Here is a 20,000-nt window from a genome sequence, read left to right on the forward strand (position 1 = left end):
AGGCAGAGAGGAAGAGACGTTTAGATGGAGAAATAGAATAGACAGACGTCTAATAGAGAGAAAGTTCACTTTCCCAGGGAGCTCCTTGGAACGTGTGGGGTCTTTTCTCATCCCTTCAAACATATCTGGGAAGGGTAAGAGGCACTGTTTGTGCACTTACAAGAACACACAATTTGTCAAAACAGTATTTAACCAAAGGAAGTTGAAACACTTGCGATAGAACAAGCATGAAGTTTGATCTTTTATTACATCAGTAGATCACAAGAAGGTCACTGGTTATTAACATTGTGCAAGTTCGTACACATTGGATTATCCGGCTGCTTCCAACTTTCCGGAAGTGCCCGCACATTGAACACATGCTGTGATCTTCTCTTTCCTCTATAGTTTTCTACATTACTGGCCAGCGGTCTATCGGTACTTGGAGGTCAGCACAGCTGACACTGCAGCCAGGAACTTGTCCCACGCAGCATGTGCCTCAGGGGTGAATTCATCCGGAAAGTGGGCGGCCAGGACGGTCTCAATGCAGTGGGCGAGCACCTGAAAAAGACAAAAACAGATGGAGGTTCAAACTGCGGCCTTCACTTTCCTTCCTGGCAGCTACAGACACAGGTACATCTCCCACATTCTACAAAATAAAAAACTAGCAAAAAATAGAAAAAATGTCAATCCATGGCGTAGCAAGGGGGTGTGGGGTGGCAGTCTACCCCACCACACTCTTGCCTGCAGTCGTCATGAGGCAGCAAACACAGAAATCGCCAGCACACCACCCCTCCTCTTACAAAGGTCTAGCTTTTTTGTCCATCAATATTCTGTCCTCGATATTCTTGCACCACAATATTCTGGGAGTCCCTAGTCAGTAGGACAAACCACTATGTGATACCGTTTAAGTTGCAGCCCAGTCTTTTTTCTCTCTTTCTCATTTTCCTTGGTCTCACTAAGACTTCTTGCCTTATTGCATAGCCTCCCCCATCTCTCTCTTTCTTACCAGTGCCCGTGGGCACGTTCACCCTCTATCTTTCTATTACTTTCTCTCTTTCTCTCTTAAATCCCCTATCGCTATCTTTCTATATCTGAGTCTCATCATACATATTACAATATCTGTAGTCGTGCACACCACTGAGACTCTTTGTCTCTGCTTTGTTGCCTCTACCACTCTCTCCTATTCTGCCTAGTTTGCAAGCATCCTCTCTCACACACTAACTATTTCTCTTCACATCTCTCTCAGTCTCCCTATCCTTCTGACCCCCTCTGACTAACTCTGTCTAGTTGTCTCATTTATTTCCCTCTCTAGTTTTTTCGCTCCTGTCGCACTTTCCGCCTCCTCCTATTGCCGTATTGTTCTATTTCCTCTCTCGCTTTCTGTCTCTTTCCTTCTCTATTGCCGTCACTTCCTTCCAGATCTATGACCTCGTTTTTATCCTTATAACAATGACCAGACAACATTTGCACAAACTCTATATTCCTTCCAGTGCCTGGCTCTTAGCAGTAGTCCTCATAAAGTGTGATGATTCTATAATAAATAGTGTTATTATGAAAGGAACTTTCTGAAATAAAATAGTTTTGCCTTAAATGACTGGAAATTTGCTGACTTAAATCTAGATTAAGATTAGAAAGTTAAGAGAGTATATGTGTCCAACTCCTCTAAATCTACAACTGAACATATACAATTGGCACTTATTGGTTATTTGTTTGCTAAAAATGTAAATAGCTCATACTATTAATATAAAACCTTAGCTACATATATCTTAAATCTGTCCTATATTTTTGCCTAATGGAAGACTGGCAACATTCTAACCTTAAATTCTAGTACTTTGAATTTATCTTCAAAGATCTTCCAAATCTTTTCTCACCTTGAAGTTTACAGGGTCCACACGGAGGTTGTATGCATGTAGGTCACTGAGTTTAGACAGGGCCTTTTCTAGGTTGTCCACATGCTTTGCTGCTTCCCCGATGGCGCTCAGGACTTTGCCTCCATGTTGCTTGATGTCAGCAGAGCCCGGGGTGAGGTCAAAGTGGCGGAAGTAGGTCTTAGACTGAGGGAAGCAGAGGAACAACCTAGAAAATGGGGAAACCAGGGTCATTGCTGGTAAGTGCTCAACAACAAAATAACCCTATTCTGTTAAGGCGTGGTTGGAATGTATCCCAATTTATGTTCAACAAACCAATCTTTAAACATAGACTTTCAACTTGTCCTTAATTTTATTGAAAGATGAACCTTTTAAATATACACGTTTGGCACTCCAGGATACATATCAGGTCTATGAACAGGTCATTCCTCTAATTTCCAGAAGAATAATCAAATGAGTAGTAGAGTACACTGGCTGAATTACCCTCAGGATTTCTTCCACAATAATCCCTAGGGAGAGGGAAATTCATTCAGGTGAATGAATCCCTGACCGTATTTATAGTTTCCTCCAGAAAATGGAGGATTTTCAGTTCTTTCCAAACTGGACATGAGGCCTACAGTCACTTAACAGACTTCCAAGAGGAGTATCCATGCCAGCAGTGATCCCAAGCTGCTGGCAGAGAGATACACACCAGAAATATTGGGAGCTAATTGGCTTCAATTTACTGGAACCAAGATCTGGAACTGCAAACAGAAAAGCCTCCCTCTCTCTCTCTCTCTCTCTCTCTCTCTCTCTTCTCACACACACACACACACAATCTCTCTCTCTCACATATTAGAAAAAAAGTTTAATTTTCGCGTGAAAAATAGAATCGTTTATTACTCACTCTGTTTGATTAAGAGGACTGGTACTGAGAGAGGGTCAGATTTTCACTAGATTAGGACATTTCAAACTGTAATGATGGTATGTAGATAATGTATTGTGCTTATATGCGTTTTACTTCAATTTGATAATATTGTATTTGTTTTGTGATCGGAAATTTCATTGGACCATCTCATAACCACTAAATTGAAGTAAACTGGAATAAAATATTCCAATCTGAAATCCTAAAATATTCAACGGAAATTCTTCCTCTCCTACAGTATCTACTATTTATTTACTGGAGTAAAGCTGGGCATAGGACTCTGATAATAAACATTCCAACAGTATATTCCTATTTTTTCTACATTACAAAGACGAAACGCTTCCAAGAAATTTGCAACACGCATATTAAAGCGTGTTGTCTTTCTAGACTAAGCAAAACAACAGAGTTTAGGACAGAAGTAAATAAAGTGGTTATTTTTGCTGAATTAGCAAAAGAAAATATATTCCTGTTTTGTTTGTGTGTGTGTCTGTGTTTGGTAGTGTATGTGAGACACCTAATGTAATCCATTAACTTGCCACGTGTTAGTCAATGATGTTCTGGGTTGTTATATAATATTTCATAACATGGCAGGCTCTGTTATATGATATTTTGTTATATTAATTTATAAATATCACATATTCTGCCATTGGTGTGAAATGAAAGTGCTTTCATTAGAACTGGTTGACTTTCTAAACTGTGCTGAGGGGCTTGTTCATTGAGAGAAGTCTGTTATATATGGAATGCCATGGCATGGTATGGTATGTATGGTATGGTATTTGCGTTGTTGTACCATTAGTGGCAATGTTATACTCTTCCAGGATATGTTAAATACTAATACTCTATGCTTTATTATGTTAATATTGTTTCTTAGACCATGCCATGCCTTTTGCATTTTTTTATTTTATGCATTGCAAAGCTATACTATAATTTATTTCTTTTATATTATGCTCTGCCGTGTTCCATCTGATGTTTCGTTATGCATGCAATGCTATGTAATTCTATGCTTTGCCATGCTGTGATATGTTATGTTATGTTGTGTTATGTTATGTTATGTTGTGTTATGTTATGTTATGTTATGTTGTGTTATGTTGTGTTATGTTGTGTTATGTTATGTTATGTTGTGTTATGTTGTGTTATGTTGTGTTATGTTATGTTGTGTTATGTTATGTTATGTTGTGTTATGTTGTGTTATGTTATGTTATGTTATGTTATGTTGTGTTATGTTATGTTATGTTATGTTATGTTATGTTGTGTTGTGTTGTGTTGTGTTGTGTTGTGTTGTGTTGTGTTGTGTTGTGTTATGTTATGTTATGTTATGTTATGTTATGTTATGTTGTTATGTTATGTTAAGTGAAGTCATTTGATATTACTCAGGACACTTTCACTACAAAGGCCTATTGAATTGAGTCAGATTCGTGCTCCTCGGTTGCCTCGGGTAACAATTGTCAGAGTTTTTTAACCAATAAACACTTCACCAATACTAATAACTGAAAAGTAGGAAATGGTTGCAAAAAACAAGGGGCCGTTTTATAAAATGCTATGACTTTGTGTCACACATATCAAAAGAGCATGTGGCAACTATTAATTAGTTAAATGATTTATTTTATGTATCTACACTTCAGTTTTATGCTCAGTAACCTGACCTATTGAGTTCAAGAATGAAAGCCTCACAAGTCGCCCAGATTATAATTAACCTGCTGATTGAGGGTGTTTATCTCTCAGTCTGCTGTCATGTCATCCTGCCCCGGAAGCACACGCGCCTTGAGCTCGGGGCACATGTCGTGCAGATCTTACCTGTCCAGGGCCTCCGCACCCAGGGCCTCAGCGTGGCCGGAAATCTTTCCACACAGGGCGACCAGGGAAGCCTTTTCAGCCGCGGTCAGTGTCATCTTGGTGGTCTGTGGCTGGTGGGTTCGGGTCAGCTGAAGATGTAAAGGGCAGACCGGTCCATGACTGCAGATGGCCAGGGACTTCTTTTAAAGGGGAAGAGCTACGAGCCGCTGGCAGCCACCCAATCATATTGGTCACTTCTGGCTTCCGCCCAAGGAGGCCCGCTTAGTTTATCTGTCTGAGGCAGAGGCGGCCGTGTGGGAGATCGGAGACGGGCCTCGCAGGACGGAGAAACCTCCTGAGGATGAATAGTGGAACGTTACGCATGTGACAGAAACTAAGGCGCACATTCACCCCCAATGCGTATGGTACAGATGTAAGCAACTCAGTGGCTGCAAAGGAAGAAATTCACTTTCCAACAATTGTTGAATACAAAATTGTAATTGGATTTAATTAGACTCAGGCACCAGGACTTACTCAAATACTCAAATACAGTCTCAGAGAGGAGTCAGTACCTGGCCGGTTTTAGAGCTGTTGGGGCCAAGTGCGACCATCAATGAATGACGAACTCCTCGGATTCCCTCATGACCATCAGGCACAAGTCCCCCTTCATGTCTCCATAAGCCCTCTCTCACATACATTTAATTTGTTTTAAAGCACTGATAATGGCTGACTTTGCTAACAAGCATGTATGTCTACCAGCCACAGTTCCTGTAGGTAACAGCAGTGGGGCGGTGGGGCCGGGTAAAGGCGGATTTCGAGGGACGATGCTGAAGGAAAATAATTAATTATTTAATTTTCCTTTCGGCATCGTATCTTGAATCCCCCCTTACCCGGCCACACTGCTGTTACCTGCACGGACGGACCACTTTTCAGCAACATTAGGAATAGATATTGAAAGACTGGGGTGGGGGGGGGGGGGGGGGGGGGGGGGACAGAACGTTCTAAACTATTTTATGCCGTTTGCATACTGTTCTTTGATGACAGTTTGCAAGAGTCACTGTTCAATATTAGGGTTGTATCTTATGAACAGCGGTAACAAAGGGATCTCTGTGACAAAAGCAGTAATCCTCTCAGCTATCCACATAAAATGCAGATCTATGATCTGCACAGTAAGTGTTCTTTGCAGCAGGCATATTAACCCTCTGTGCTACTTTATGGTGAGTTAAAACTGCCCTAGACACAACTCTGATCTCTCTCTCTGCCAGGAACATTAATCACAAGAGATATCTTGACATTTGTAATCCTGCCTGAAAATTGGATCCACAAGTAACTCTGCTGAAGGTGTTTTTAAATCATAAGTTGTTGGTAAGCACAGCGCTCCGAGGTCAGCGCCCCCTCCTCAAGGCAGCGCCCAGTGCTGCCGCACCAGTCGCACTGCCCTAAAGCCAGGCCTGATCAGTGATCGCATGTCTGTCAACCTCTTGCCTCAAAATTTCAGGTAATGTCTGGCGTTTCAGAGGATGATCAGATTATGGTTGAAGGGTAATGAACGCTTTTTGGGAGAGTAATGTAGGTTTGAAAAGCTGGTGACTCTATTATAGTTTATGGAGGCATTTTGTTTGTCATGCGGGTGAATAACAGTAAAAAGAGGGTTACACCCGCCAAATGTGGGGGAGCTGACAAATAGGTGATCTCACTCAGTAGCCAAGCATGAACCACAAGTGTGCACTCATTATTGATACACCCCTATGACATCAATTTAACCTACATTAGGTACATCCCTTTTATTAGGAACAGGCGAAAGTATGCAGACATCCAAATAAATGTATCATAAGTGTATACTGACTCATGTGACACTTTTTGTTCTTAATTTGAAGTGATGTATCATAAGTTGTTTAAAAATGTGGTAATGCCACATAATCCATTTACCAATTGAACAACGGTAATTAAATTATAACTGAAAGAATCGGCAATCATTAAAAATACATTGGAAACAAAACAGTGTAAAAGTTAATACCAATCCCTCTAAGGCCATCATTAGAATGTTTGGATAAATACTCAGTAATGTCACAAATCAAAAATTACCACACATGGAAAGCGTCACCTAATTGCAAATGGAGCCGTACATGGCGAATAACTTGTGGAAAAAGCTTTTCCACACTCATTGTTGAAGAGTTAGTACCCGTGAATTAATGGTGCTGACATACACAGTTTTCCCATGATGTAGTGCGGTATTACCAAATTCACAGAGGCGGGCCACCGTAGGGGGCTGAGGAGCCGTCGCCATAACCCGGCGGCGAGCCCCCAGTGCAGCAAGGTGGGGGCAGGAGACAGCCCAAGAGACGCCAGTTTGGCGCGAAAACGGGGTCGCCCCAGTGAGCAGGGGAAACCCCGAAGGTGTCCGGCTCAACCCCACCCCCCCTTTTCCACACCACTGCCAATGGGGGGGGCCGGGTGACATTCGAACCCCCTAATGAGGGGGTGTCCCTGAGTCCGAGTACGGCCTGGGGGGCATATAAGCGCCGCTCCCCCAGGTATGCTCCTATCTACAGGAGGGAGCAGCACGGCGCATGAAGAATCTGAGAATGGTTGGTACGGAGGCACACGGGAGGGCGGTGCGCCAGAATAGGTCCACTCACCTTCAGATGCCGCATGGCTGGGTGAGATGGCCTAAGGACAACGGCTCTGGGATGCCTCACGGCTGGGTGACATGGCTACGAAGGGAAGGGGTAATATGCAGAGACGGCGCTCTCAGCCCAGCCCCCGCCGGATGGCAGGGCACAACAAGGTCGGAAAGGTAGCGAGGCAGCCTAACTCTGAGACAACGGATATCCCCTTCCCACGCAGAGGAAGCGCAAGGAAATCCAACCTACAGAAAAACCGCCCCAGAAGGGCCAAGAGACAATGGCAAGGAAATGTATGATGACATAACATGCAAATGCAAGATATACCTGTTTCCTTGTAACCCTAATAAACTGCGGCCAACAAATGACCACCACAAAGACAAGAAGTGTAGTGGCTTTCTTGGCGGGAGGGGAATTACAGAGAAAAGGTATTTGGGGATCACTGCAGGAGTGGGGCAGACTGCGGTGGTTATGCAAGTGCAGGTAATGCATTTGGAATGTACTCATGAAATGTCATGTAAATAGCAGGGAACAAATGTGCCGTGCCTTCACTGCGTTTGTGCACCCCCAGCACTTTCTAAATGAGCACCGAAGTGGTATGACCTTTGTCAGCCTTGCTAGGGAAAATAGACATTGGAACTGTTTTTTGATCCGACTGCTCTTGTAGCCAATCAGATTGCCTAACTCAGAAAGAATGACTCTAACCTTTCTTCGTTGAGGGCTGGCTGAACGGCATTTAGGACACAGTAAAGACAACAGCCATCCATCCAATGGTGGAGCATCATTCTCATGCTATGACAGTGCCGGACTGACAAGGCATTTGGCATTTTCTCAGTGGTAGGCACACAGGGGTCAGGCCTCTTGTTTGTGTGTCTCTCTTAGGATCTGTACCAGAATTTGCAAACCAAAGTTGTGCTGTCACCAAATTCTGGCTGGTTAGACTTGTACTATAGCCAGTACATTTGTAGCTGTTCTATCTAAATAGCTATATTTAGGCAAGGAGGGATGAAAGGCCTTGGTGAGGAGGGGTCAGTCAGGAAGGTAGGAACTTGTCCCTGGCTAGGCGTATAGCTGTGCAAACACTGCCCCAGCTTCCCCCGCTCTACGGTCAAACAATACTGCCTCTTGGTAGCATCTAGCCTCTTACTCCCTACTGTTTAAAAGAAGAGCCCGAGGTTATGAGGTCAGGGCATTTCAGATGCAGAGCAGCCCTGAATCTCAGGTTGTCTACCCTATATCGCAGTACAGTTTTACTCATCCTCCCAATACCCACAGGAGACGGGGATCAGCCCTTTTCCTCTGCCGGCCCAGTTTACACATATAGTGGTAGTTCCACATGTTAGGCCCAGAACATATCTGGCAGCGCCTTCCAAATCCACATGGATCCTTGTTGCTCTATGATAGTAGCTCTTGTGGGGCTCAAAAAATGGATAACTTAATATCTCAACTTGAATCGCTTGAATCGCTCAAGCGCACTGATCCCATGGGGAAGCTAGCTGGAGCTCATACACCAGATCCAGAGTGTGGTGGGAACCTTCAGGTCAGTTGCATGAGTTTTGCTTTGTTAAAGCCCACTCAGTGGCTCACTGGCCGGATATTCAATCACTTTTTGAGGATTACAGGGAGAGGCAAAACAAACCTCTCGCTATCACCGTCAGTTTAAATTCAATATATCCTATTCTTAAGAATAAGAGATCTTTAATTCATAATATACTGTCCGGCGGGCAAAAATTGAAAAGTGACAGTCATTTACTCACAAATTGTGCTCTGCAGTACCAATTCATGTACTGTCCTGTTCATCTACTCAAAATAGAGGTCTGCTGTACCAATTCATGTACTGTCCTGTTCATCTACTCACAAATAGCGGTCTGCGGGACCAATGCATGTACTGTCTTGTTCATTTACTCACAAATTTTAGTCTGTGGTGTCAATTCATGTATTGACCTGTTTTTGCTAGTGCTCGGAAGTGGCCTCTTGACTGCATGAGTGCTTTACAGCTTTACACACACGACAAGCAAATTAGGTCACACATAAAAATCTGTTAAGAACTGTTCTAAGTATGTTTACCTATTTTTAAGTTACTTTACCTTACCACATATGAAAGGGTAGTTCAGCTTGTAAGAGACACAAAAAGTCAACAAAAGGAGACAGGCTTGGTTGGTGAATTACATAAAGGCCTTTCTCAATGGGAAAACGACAGTTTTGATTATATTTCTCTTAGGTAATAATGCTACTGTTCTGATACGTGTTGGAGATGGCTTTCAGTTGCAGCCATATGTGTCTCCCCTGCTTGCTGAAGATATGAAAATCAACTTTAAGAGTTTCCAATTTCTTCCAGGGGTGAAGGTCAAGTCTGGCAAGAGTACGTCAAGCCTGGAGGAGAAAGGACATTCGTCTTCTTCAAATGGCTTGCAATAAAGACGTTAGCGTCCCCCTTTCTCTCATCCTCCAGCCGGGTTGACAAGATTTAACTAGCCCCAAACAAGAATTATTGGTGATGCCTTGACCTCCGAAACCACCATAAACTGGTACCTCAGATTCTTGCTTCACTTTCATAGCAATTCTCATGTGTAGCCGGTGAGTATTGCTTATTTTGTTTTTGTTTGTCGGGCATGCTTTTTGAAAAAAAATGGTCTTTATTGGCATTTAGAAAGGAGGTCACAGAAACATAAAGAAATAACACTGTAATCCAGTACTGTGAATACAAGTATGCTTCCCTGCTGGTTGCCACATTTGCATGGTACAACAGTGTTCATGTGAAGCAATGTAATCTGTGGAAGCCCAACACTATACCCCAAAATCATGACACCGAAAAATTTACCACAAACAGTTTTCCCACAGTTATCTGGACAAAGAGGATGTTAAAGCTCAGTTTTATGGGCCAATGTGTCCCAGTGTTAAAATCAGGAGAAATACTATTCATTCATATTTAATCCTGTCTGGATTGATTGTGCTCATTCAATAACTGAGTTCTAGATAAATGAAAAGTTAAGGGGCTAGTAGTTTTAGATTCATGCCTAATTTATGCAACTGTTTTCAGAAATGTACCATTCTTAAGACCCTTATTGCCACCTTCTTCTTCAGATATAGGCAAATCTTCCAGTGAAATATTGAATGCCGACAAATGAGACAAAAACTCATTCTTGTTTAATAAACTAATAAACACACAGTACAAAACATACTGTAAATGAGCAGCAGATGTGGGCAGGTTGCGCCTTCATCTTCAGAAGAACGGGGGAAAGTGCAGATGTAGCAGGTTTTAACAGGTTGGCAGTAGGTAGTTATAATTAGGACCTAGTTACCATTGGAAAATGGCAACATTCTATTCCCAATAACTTTGGCGCCGATTGACGAATCTTTGCAAAATTTTCAAAACAAATTCTTTGTTGAGATCAGCTCCTATGTTAAAAGTTTGGGGGTGATTCGGCAAGGGGGGCCAAGAAAAAAGGGGGGTCCCAAAATGTGTTTTTCCAATGTTAATTTCCATAGGAAAATTTAGACAAGGCTACAGGTCAAATGGGTGAACGGAATAACCCCAAATTTGGTAGGAAGAAGGATCTTGGTCTAGAAAGCACGCTTTTGTTTATTTGGTGTAAATCCGTTCAGTAGTTTTTGGGAAATATCGAAATTTACTGAAATCAATATTTGGGCATTGGACCATCTGATTGGCTAAGGCGTTACAAGCACAAGCTTGCTGCTGATTGGCTGCGAGCTGTGCAAACGGTTGCAACTAGGAAGTGTTGGCCACCATTTTGTGATTCCGTTGAAGCGAGTAAGGGGAAAAAGGGCAGAAAAAAGTGGGAAAGAGGAGGGTAGGAGCGCTGTGAGGTCTGTAGGGCGGTTAGGGTGTGCTGTAGAGGGAGTGTGAAGCAAAGTATTCACCCCTACCGGTGTGAAAGTACTGTTTTGCCGACTGTGAGATGGTGCTGAGGTGAGGTGCCGGTGCACTCCGGGATGAAAGCTTGCATGTAAACCGTGAGTTGAGTGCTGTAAACTGATGTGCTCTGGGGACTTTAGCATACTGGCCGAAGCAAAGTATGTACCCCTACCGGTGTGAAAGTGCTGTTTTGCCCACTGTGAGATGGTGCGGAGGTGAGGGGCCGGTGAACTCGGCGATGAAAGCGTGTGCCTAAACTGTGAGCTGAGTGCTTTGTAGCATACTGGCAGAAGCAAAGTATTTACTCTTACCGGTGTGAAAGTGCTGTTTTGCCTAGAGTGAGATGGTGTTGAGGTGAGGTATTGGTAAAGTTGGGGATGAAAGCGTGTGCTTAAACTGTGAGCTGAGTGCTGTAAACTGATGTGCTGTGGGAGTTGTAGCATACTGGCCAAAGTGAAGTAGTTACTCCTACCGGTGTGAAAGTGCTATTTTGCCTACTGTGAGATGGTGGTGAGGTGAGGTGCCGGTACACTTGGGGATGAAAGCGTATGCCTAAACTGTGAGCTGAGTGGTCTGTAGCATACTGGCCGAAGCAAAGTATTTACCCCGACCAGTGTGAAAGCGCTGTTTTGCCCACTGTGAGATGGTGCGGAGGTGAGGGGCCGGTGAACTCGGCGATGAAAGCGTGTGCCTAAACTGTGAGCTGAGTGCTTTGTAGCATATTGGCAGAAGCAAAGTATTTACTCTTACTGTTGTGAATGTGCTGTTTTGCCTAGAGTGAGAGTTAGTGTTGAGGTGAGATATTGGTAAAGTTGGGGATGAAAGCGTGTGCTTAAACTGTGAGCTGAGTGCTGTAAACTGATGTGCTGTGGGCGCTGTAGCATACTGGCTGAAATGAAGTAGTTACTCCTACCGGTGTGAAAGTGCTGTTTTGCCTACTGTGAGATGGTGGTGAGGTGAGGTGCCAGTATACTTGGAGATGAAAGCTTGTGCCTAAACTGTGAGCTGAGTGGTCTGTAGCATACTGGCCGAAGCAAAGTATTTACCCCTACCAGTGTGAAAGTGCTGTTTTGTCCACTGTGAGGTGGTGCGGAGGGGAGGGCCTGGTGAACTCGGCGATGAAAGCGTGTGCCTAAACTGTAAGCTGAGTGCTTTGTAGCATCGTGGCAGAAGCAAAGTATTTACCCTTACCGATGTGAAAGTGCTGTTTTGCCTAGAGTGAGATGGTGTTGAGGTGAGGTATCAGCAAAGTCGGGGATGAAAGCGTGTGCTTAAACTGTGAGCTGAGTGCTGTAAAATGGTGTGCTGTGGGCGTTGTAGCATACTGGCGGAAGTGAAGTATTTACTCCTACCGGTGTGAAAGTGCTGTTTTGCCTACTGTGAGATGGTGGTGAGGTGGGGTGCCGTACACCTGGGGATGAAAGTGTATGCCTAAACTGTGAGCTGAGTGGTCTGTCTGTAGCAGTGTTTCTCAAACTGTGGTCCGCGGACCCCAAGGGGTCCGTGACACATTCCCAGGGGGTCCATAGGCAACAGTTTTAAGAGCACAGAAACGTTTCTTGTATAATTAGCAGCTTTCCAGCAACAATAAAAGTGTCAAGAGAAGGCCAGTGATTAATGTACCTACTGGAGCTGAGGAGAGTTTTGTTCAATTGCAGCTTTGATTGAACTAATGTAGCACAGAGGGTTAATGTGCCTACTGCAAAGAAAGTGTATCATGCATCTTAAAAAGCAGTATTTTATGTGCATAGGTTCGTAGTTACATCTGGCAGAGGGACCTATAAACTGTCATCAAAGAGCTGCTTGCAAACTGCATGGTACCAGTTAGTAACTTATATTTTTTCCCAGTTATTCATTATCCTGATGCTGCTAAAAATATTTCTTTGGGTGGAAATACATTTTTAATGTTAAAGTCAGTGCTAGCCACTGTGTTATGTTCTGAATCCTGAGTTTGTGCTTTTCCAGACCGAGCCCTCTTTAAACATTTTAGACACACCGATCATGTATGATTCAATGTCTCTATATGTGTGTGATGTAAAGTGCCCTGACATCCTACAATGGTATGAGAGATGCTGTAAAACAATTGAAATACATGTGACATAGGGGCTATTACTTTAACATAAAATACTCAGCACCAGATGTACGATCTGTTTTTATAAGCGCGAACGGGTTCGCGAACCCGTTTATGCATGCAAAAACCTATTGAGCAATATACATAGCCTTTTTCGTGAGTCACAATTTGTTTGCGACTCGCTAAATAGGTTTTGCAACTTGCTATTTGGAAGGGGCATTCCCTTCCAAATAGGGAGTCTCAAAAAACCATGTACAAATGTTTAGCGGTCGCAAAACAGTCACAATTACCACCTACTTCGAGTAGATGGTAATGCATTCGCAAATGGGAAGGGGTACCCAGGGGACCTCTTCCCCTTTGCAAATGCATGCAAAATTATTTTTTACGGGTACGTAGTGGTCCCAGGGGCCTCTGCCTGCCCTTAGAAAATAAAACAAAAACGTTTCATTTTCTTTTTTTTTTAAATGCATGGTAAACAGGCTGCATTATTTTTTTTAAAACTGCTTTATTTAAAAGCTGTCCGAGACATGGTGGCCTGCAGAGCCCAGCAGGCCCCAATCCCTGGGAGGGCTGGCATTCCCCATGGGCTCGCAAACTGCAAGAGGCTCATTAATATTAATGAACCTCACAAATTGCGACCCCATTGGGAATCCCAAACAGTGTTAAACACACTGTTGTACACTTCATTTAGCGACTCGCAATTTACCACTCGCAATGTGTCGCCAATTGCGAGGCGCTAAATGAAATGGTTGTACATCTGGTCCCAAAATCCTTAGTACTATGAGTATTTGTTTTGTGTGCACACGTGTGAATTTGTTTCGAATTACTGTTTTAATTTTAAAATTTAACTCATACAAATTGCTTGGGGTCCCCGGCTTCCAGTGGTGACTCAATGGTGGTCCTCAGGAGTCAAAAGTTTGGGAACCACTGGTCTGTAGCATACTGGCAGAACCAAAGTATTTACCGTTACTGGTGCGAAAGTGCTGTTTTGTCTACAGTGAGATGGTGCAGAGGTGAGGTACAGTTAAACTCGGGGATGAAACCGTCCACCTAAACTGTGAGCTTAGTGCTGTAAACTGATGTGCTCTGGGTGGTGTAGCATACTGGCTGTTGTAGCATATGTGTGCAGGTGGTGTTAGTATGCGTTTAGAGTATAACAGGAGTGGGAAGCAAAGTACTCACTGGTACCGGTCTCAAGAGTCGGGGATGAAACTGTGAGTGTAAGTCGTGAGTTTATTGTTGTAAAGGGATGTGCTGTGGGTGCTGTAGGATACTGGCTACTGTAGCATACCTGCGTAAGTAGTGTTAGTGAGCGTTTATACTATACACCTTGTCACCCCTAAAGGTCTGTAGACTCGAATGAAGTGTTTTAAGAAGCAGGAATAAAGAAATAATCGTGAAGAATATAATGTAGAATGTTGCAATGCCACAGGAGAAAAATGGTGAAATGAGGTGTGTCTTAGAAAGTGGGTGTGTGCAATAAAGGCTTGGAGTTTGGAAATGATATAGAAAGTGTCTTTATTTAAGTGCCATAATTGGACCCACTGGTGCAAGAGCTAGAGCGTCCAGCTGATGCAAAGTTGAAGCACTTCTGTTGTATTCTGTTGTATGCTCCTGCATCAGTGAATTGTATATTACATGTTACAGTTGCATGTGACATAAACAATAGCATTACACTTGAATGACTCTACATTCTATAAGGAAAGTAAAGGTAGGATACAATTACCACATGTATCCTTTAAGAAAAAAAAGAAATCCAAAACAAATTGCAAAATGTAATCAACAAACATTTTAGGTACCTTGGCAGTGCTTTTTTGTAACACAAAATAGTCAGCAATCTGTTGTACTGTAGATTCAATGTGCTGCATGTCAGAATGGTACAAGTTCTACCCACATTGGAACTTTGAGGATGAATACAAACATTGCACTTCGGAGAAGCACATTCGGTACCTTTGTAGTGAAACTATACATTATTGTTAGAACCGGCTGTCTCTAGTTGGCAGAGGTATACACTTCTGACAAATAGGGACACACCTTTTCTAGTCAGGGCAAGTGGCTCACACCCTTTGATAACCCCTGCTCACCCCCTCGGTAGCTTGGCAGAGCAGAACAGGCTTATCTCAGAGGCTGTGTGTTAAGCATTTACGACCACATACAGTAATAAAGTGAATACACTACAAATGGACACGACACTGTAGTACTATAAAAATAAGTATTTTTATATAAGGTTTAGCACAAGACCAAATAACGACAAAAATGTACACAATCTTAATAAATACTCTGGGAAGGAAAAAAGGATAGTTCAAAGGTAGTTTCTTCTTTAGCACAAAAGTCTTTAGTATCAAAGCAAATCTTTTTCTTGGCAATACAGTTCTTAGCAACAGGGTAACTCACACGGGAGCTACACGACGTCGAGGCAAAGTTAATCCGAAGGTTCGGCGTCGACCGCGAGGAGCGCTACGTTGAGCCCAGAGTCACACGGACCCCCAACAACACAGTACCTTAGGAAAATGAAGCACACGATGATCAGCGGCGTCATACAATCCGGCTTCGCGTCTTCGGTGTCGATCAGGCCTCAGCAGGCGTCGTTGTCGATGATGCGGTTGCACAGAGTGAGCAGCGCTCACGGTGTCGAGAGGGCACGAGGGCGATGCGATCAGCAGCGGTGCAGACACGAGGTCCCTTGGAGCTGGAGCCGTACTCCCACTCACTGGCGTTGCTGCTGGCGTCGGTCGGGCCCGGCGGCCGGTCTTCGAGGAAGCGGGACACTGGGGCCGTTACCCACTATGTCGAGCTGGATTCGGTGACGTCCGTCGGCGTCGAGGTTGCCAGCTCTTACAGAGGTGCTGGATTCACAGGTTCCAGCAAATAGCACTTTAAGCAGATGAAGTCCTTTAGCCCTGTGACTTCAGCAGGAGACTGGCACTCTTCCAGTCCTTGGAGATTTTCTTAGCAAGCGTGAGAGTACACACACAGTTCCTCTCTCCTGGTTTCCTTGGCAAAAATAAAGAAGCACTGCAGGATTCCCCCCAGCAAACAGCACACTGGCAGAAGGGGTAGGCAAGTCCTCAGATCAGCAGGCCTCTTGTCCTTGGTTACAGGGTTCCTTGTCAGAAGTGATCTGAACTCTTGGTTCAGGGGTCCTTCTCTTATACCCCTTTTCGGCTTTGATCCCTTTGTCCATGCCGGGGACTTTCCCAACATCCTGGGTCTGTTGTGGTTGGGGCCAGGCAGAAACACCTGGCTTATTCACTGAGCAGGGCTGGGTACTCAGACACCCATCAGAAGGTGGAGCCAGCATTGTCACTTGCAGGAGCTGTTCAGTCCAGATCACATTTCGTGGCTGCTTCCTGGAAGTCAGCGAAGTCAAGGGGTGCACAATGTTACCGTAATCCTTGACAAACCTCCTGTAATAACCCGTGAGTCCTAAGAAGGCTCTCACCTGAGTTTGGGTTTTGGGCGGCGCCCAAGCCAGGATGGTATCAATCTTGGGTTGCAGGGGGGCAACCTTGCCGCTCCCTACTTGGTGCCCCAAGTACACCACCGAACCCTGCCCAATCTGGCACTTACTGGCTTTGATTGTGAGGCCTGCTCTGCGCAGGGCCAACAACACTTCCTGGAGGTGGCGCAAGTGTTCCTCCCAGCTGGCGCTGAACACTGCGATGTCGTCCAGGTAGGCGGCACTGAAATCCTCCAGTCCAGCCAAGACCTGGTTGACCAACCTCTGGAAGGTGGCAGGGGCATTCTTCATCCCAAAGGGCATCAACCGGAACTGGTATAGCCCATCTGGTGTGGAGAATGCGGACCTCTCCTTTGCTCCATCAGTCAAGGCGATCTGCCAGTACCCAGACGTTAGATCAAACGTACTAAGGTACCGGGCAGCCCCCAACCGATCGATGAGCTCATCAGCTCTGGGGATGGGGTGTGCGTCAGTCTTCGTGACCGAATTGAGTCCTCGGTAATCCACGCAGAACCGGAGTTCCGGTGAAGCACCAGGCGCTGCAGCCTTCGGGACCAAGACCACTGGGCTGGCCCAAGGACTGCTAGAGGACTCAACCACCCCTAACGCGAACATTTTGGAGACCTCCTCCTTAATATAAGCTCAGACCTTGTCAGTCACCCTGTAAGCCTTGTGCTTCACAGGAGGGCTGTCTCCGGTGTCAACGTCATGGACGCACCAATGAGTGACACCCGGAACCAAGGAAAACAGATCCGGGAATTGTTCCAACAGGTGGCGACAATCCTGTTTCTGCTCAATGGTCAGGGTGTCAGAGAGGACCACACCAACCACTGACCAGGAAGAGGCTCACTCTCCTCCTCCATTCCAGCATCTGTAGCTAGGAGCATACCCACTTCGGACCTCTCTAAGTGGGGCTTCAAGCGGTTGACATGCAGGACCCGCAAGGGGTTCCTGGGAGATTTCAAGTCCACCAAGTAGGTGACATCGCTCTTCTTCTCCACAACCTTAAACAGTCCAGTCCACCTGTCCTTGAGCGCACAAGGTTCCACAGGGGACATGACCCACACTTCCTGACCAGGCTGAAGCTCTACCAGAGTGGCATTCCGGTCGTACCAACGCTTCATCTCCTCCTGGCTGGCCTCCAGATTTGCCTGAGCAAGTTCTCTGAAGCGCCGAGTCTGGTTCCGAAAGGCCAGCATGTAGCTGTATACATCCTGGGGAGGTTTCCTGGGAGATTGCTCCCAGCCTTCCTTGACCAGACTCAAAGGCCCTCTTACCGGGTGACCGTACAAAAGCTCAAAGGGGCTGAACCCTAGAGACTTTTGCGGCACCTCTCGGTAAGCAAACAACAGGCATGGCAAGAGGATGTCCCATTTCCGCCTCATTGGTTCTTCAAGACCCATGATCATGCCTTTAAGGGTCCGGTTGAATCTCTCAACCAGCCCGTTTCCTTGAGGGTGGTAAGGAGTGGTGAACTTGTAGGTTACCCCACACTCCTTCCACAGAGACTTCATATAGTTCGAAATGAAGTTGGTGCCCCGGTCTGACACCACCTCTCTGGGGAACCCCATCCGGGAGAAAACACCCATCAGTGCCCGTCCCACCACGGGGGCCGTCACTGTTCGAAGAGGGATGGCTTCCGGGTACCGTGTGGCGTGGTCCACCAAGACCAGGATAAACCTGTTGCCCAGGGCTGTCTTGGGGTCCAGGGGCCCAACAATGTCAATACCCACCCGGTCAAAGGGGGTGCTGACCACTGGAAAAGGTTGGAGGGGAGCCTTCTGCTTCCTTCCGCTTTTCCCACTTGCCTGGCAAGTGTGACAACTCTTGCAATGGATGTCTACATCCCTACGCATCTGAGTCCAATACAAATGGGTGACAAGCCTGTCATAGGTCTTGTCCTGCCCCAGATGTCCAGCTAACGGAACATCATGAGCCAAACCCAGTAGGAAGGCTCTGAAGCGCTGGGGTACCACCAGCACACTGGCTGACCCAGGCTCAGCAGCCTTAGGCTCGCTATACAGGAGGTCGTTCTCCCAGTACACAAAATGTGACCCTGACTGATCACCTGAGGATTGGGCTGAGGCCTGCTGCCTCATGCCCACAAGAGAAGGGCACACCTTCTGTTCGGCACAGAATTCCTCCCTGGAGGGACCACCATCCTGCTGCCAATGGGTCAGCTCGGGCAGGTCTCCCAGTTCGGCAATTTGTTCCCCGGTGGGCTCCAGGGTATCCCCCTCAGGGTCTACCTCCTCCTGGACCACGGGAACTACGGGGGCCGGTTTCCCGCGCCTCCTGCCTCTTCTCTTCACAGCTGGGTCCTGGGCCGTACTTTCAGGCTCCGGGACCCCATCAACACCCTTACTCGCTGTCATCGATCGAGTGGTTGCACAAACCCACTCTGGCACACCCAACATTTTCAAGTGCGCCTCTCTCTCCACCTTAGCCCAAGGGGAGTCTTCTAAATCATTGCCCAGGAGACAATCGACAGGCATGGCGGGCCTCACAGCAACCTGAAGAGTACCTGAAACTCCCCCCCATTCAAAGGAAACCTGAGCTACCTCACACTCTTTCTGGGAGTTGTCAGCAGCTATCACAGGGTAGAATGCGTGGGGAACCACCTGCTCTCTGGACACCAAGTGACACTTGACAGCTGTCACACTCGCTCCGGTGTCTCTGAGAGCTTCCACTCTATGGCCATTAATGGTCACCAACTGCCTATATTTACTAGTGTTAATAGGCAGAGGGGGCGGAGGGACCATTTGCATGTCTCCTAGCGAGACCAGGGACATTTCTGCGGGACCCCTCCCACCATGGACAACCATCTCCTCCCCTCCCAGGGCTACACTCGCCAACTGATGGGGGGTGCACGCGGCGGTGCATTCGAATCCTTTTTGGGACACTGGGGGTCATAAAACCGGTGCCCCACCTGCCCACGACCGTAGCAGGTTAGGGGGCCCCTATGAACAGGTTTACCCGTCGGGGCCCCTGGCTTCTTCTCAGGGGGAGGCTGGGAACCTTTCCCTTGGTTCCCTTGGGGATTACTTTGGGGCCCTTTCTGAGACTCCTTCTGTTTACCCTTGTCCCCCCACTCTTCTGCTGGGGACCCTGCCCACCTTTGGCTGAGTCTCCCACTGGACCCTTGTGGACCCTGGTACTGACCCAGCGGTCCGCCTCCTCAGCAAGTTTTCTAGGGTTAGATATCTTGCTATCAATCAGGTGCTGGCGCAGCTCTGGAAAACAGTTATTAGACAAATGCTCCCAAGCAAACAAATCATAAAGAGCTTCATAACTTTCCACTTTGCTGCCCTTTACCCAACCATCCATGGCTCTGCAAAAATAAGACACATATTCAACCCACGTCGTACCAGGCAACTTCTTACATTCTCTAAAAGCTTGTCTGTACTTCTCAGGGGTTAGGCCATACCGCAACATTAAAGCATC

At 45.8% G+C, this 20,000-nt stretch overlaps 1 protein-coding gene across 1 annotated transcript; it reads right to left on the reverse strand.

The window, feature by feature from the left end:
* Positions 1-228: 228 nt before the first annotated feature.
* Positions 229-4,714, reverse strand: LOC147685255 (hemoglobin larval subunit alpha-like). Its single transcript, XM_086939615.1, has 3 exons — positions 4,546-4,714; positions 1,851-2,055; positions 229-537 (listed from the first exon to the last, which is right to left on the reverse strand). The coding sequence occupies exons 1-3, from the start codon at positions 4,638-4,640 to the stop codon at positions 409-411; spliced, it is 429 nt and encodes a 142-aa protein (XP_086795741.1). The 5' UTR covers positions 4,641-4,714; the 3' UTR covers positions 229-408.
* Positions 4,715-20,000: the final 15,286 nt, after the last annotated feature.

This window comes from Lissotriton vulgaris, chromosome 10, assembly GCF_964263255.1.
Source record: "Lissotriton vulgaris chromosome 10, aLisVul1.2, whole genome shotgun sequence".
Lineage (NCBI taxonomy): Eukaryota > Metazoa > Chordata > Amphibia > Caudata > Salamandridae > Lissotriton > Lissotriton vulgaris.

What these genes read in the sequence shown, in the direction of transcription:
- LOC147685255 (XM_086939615.1), bottom strand. Translation starts at nt 4,640, where the DNA reads ATGACACTGACCGCGGCTGAAAAGGCTTCCCTGGTCGCCCTGTGTGGA. An exon ending in GGTGCGGAGGCCCTGGACAG is followed by an intron (nt 2,056 to 4,545) that starts GTAAGATCTGCA and finishes CCCATTTTCTAG; the next exon opens with GTTGTTCCTCTGCTTCCCTC. An exon ending in TGGACCCTGTAAACTTCAAG is followed by an intron (nt 538 to 1,850) that starts GTGAGAAAAGAT and finishes TGTCTTTTTCAG; the next exon opens with GTGCTCGCCCACTGCATTGA.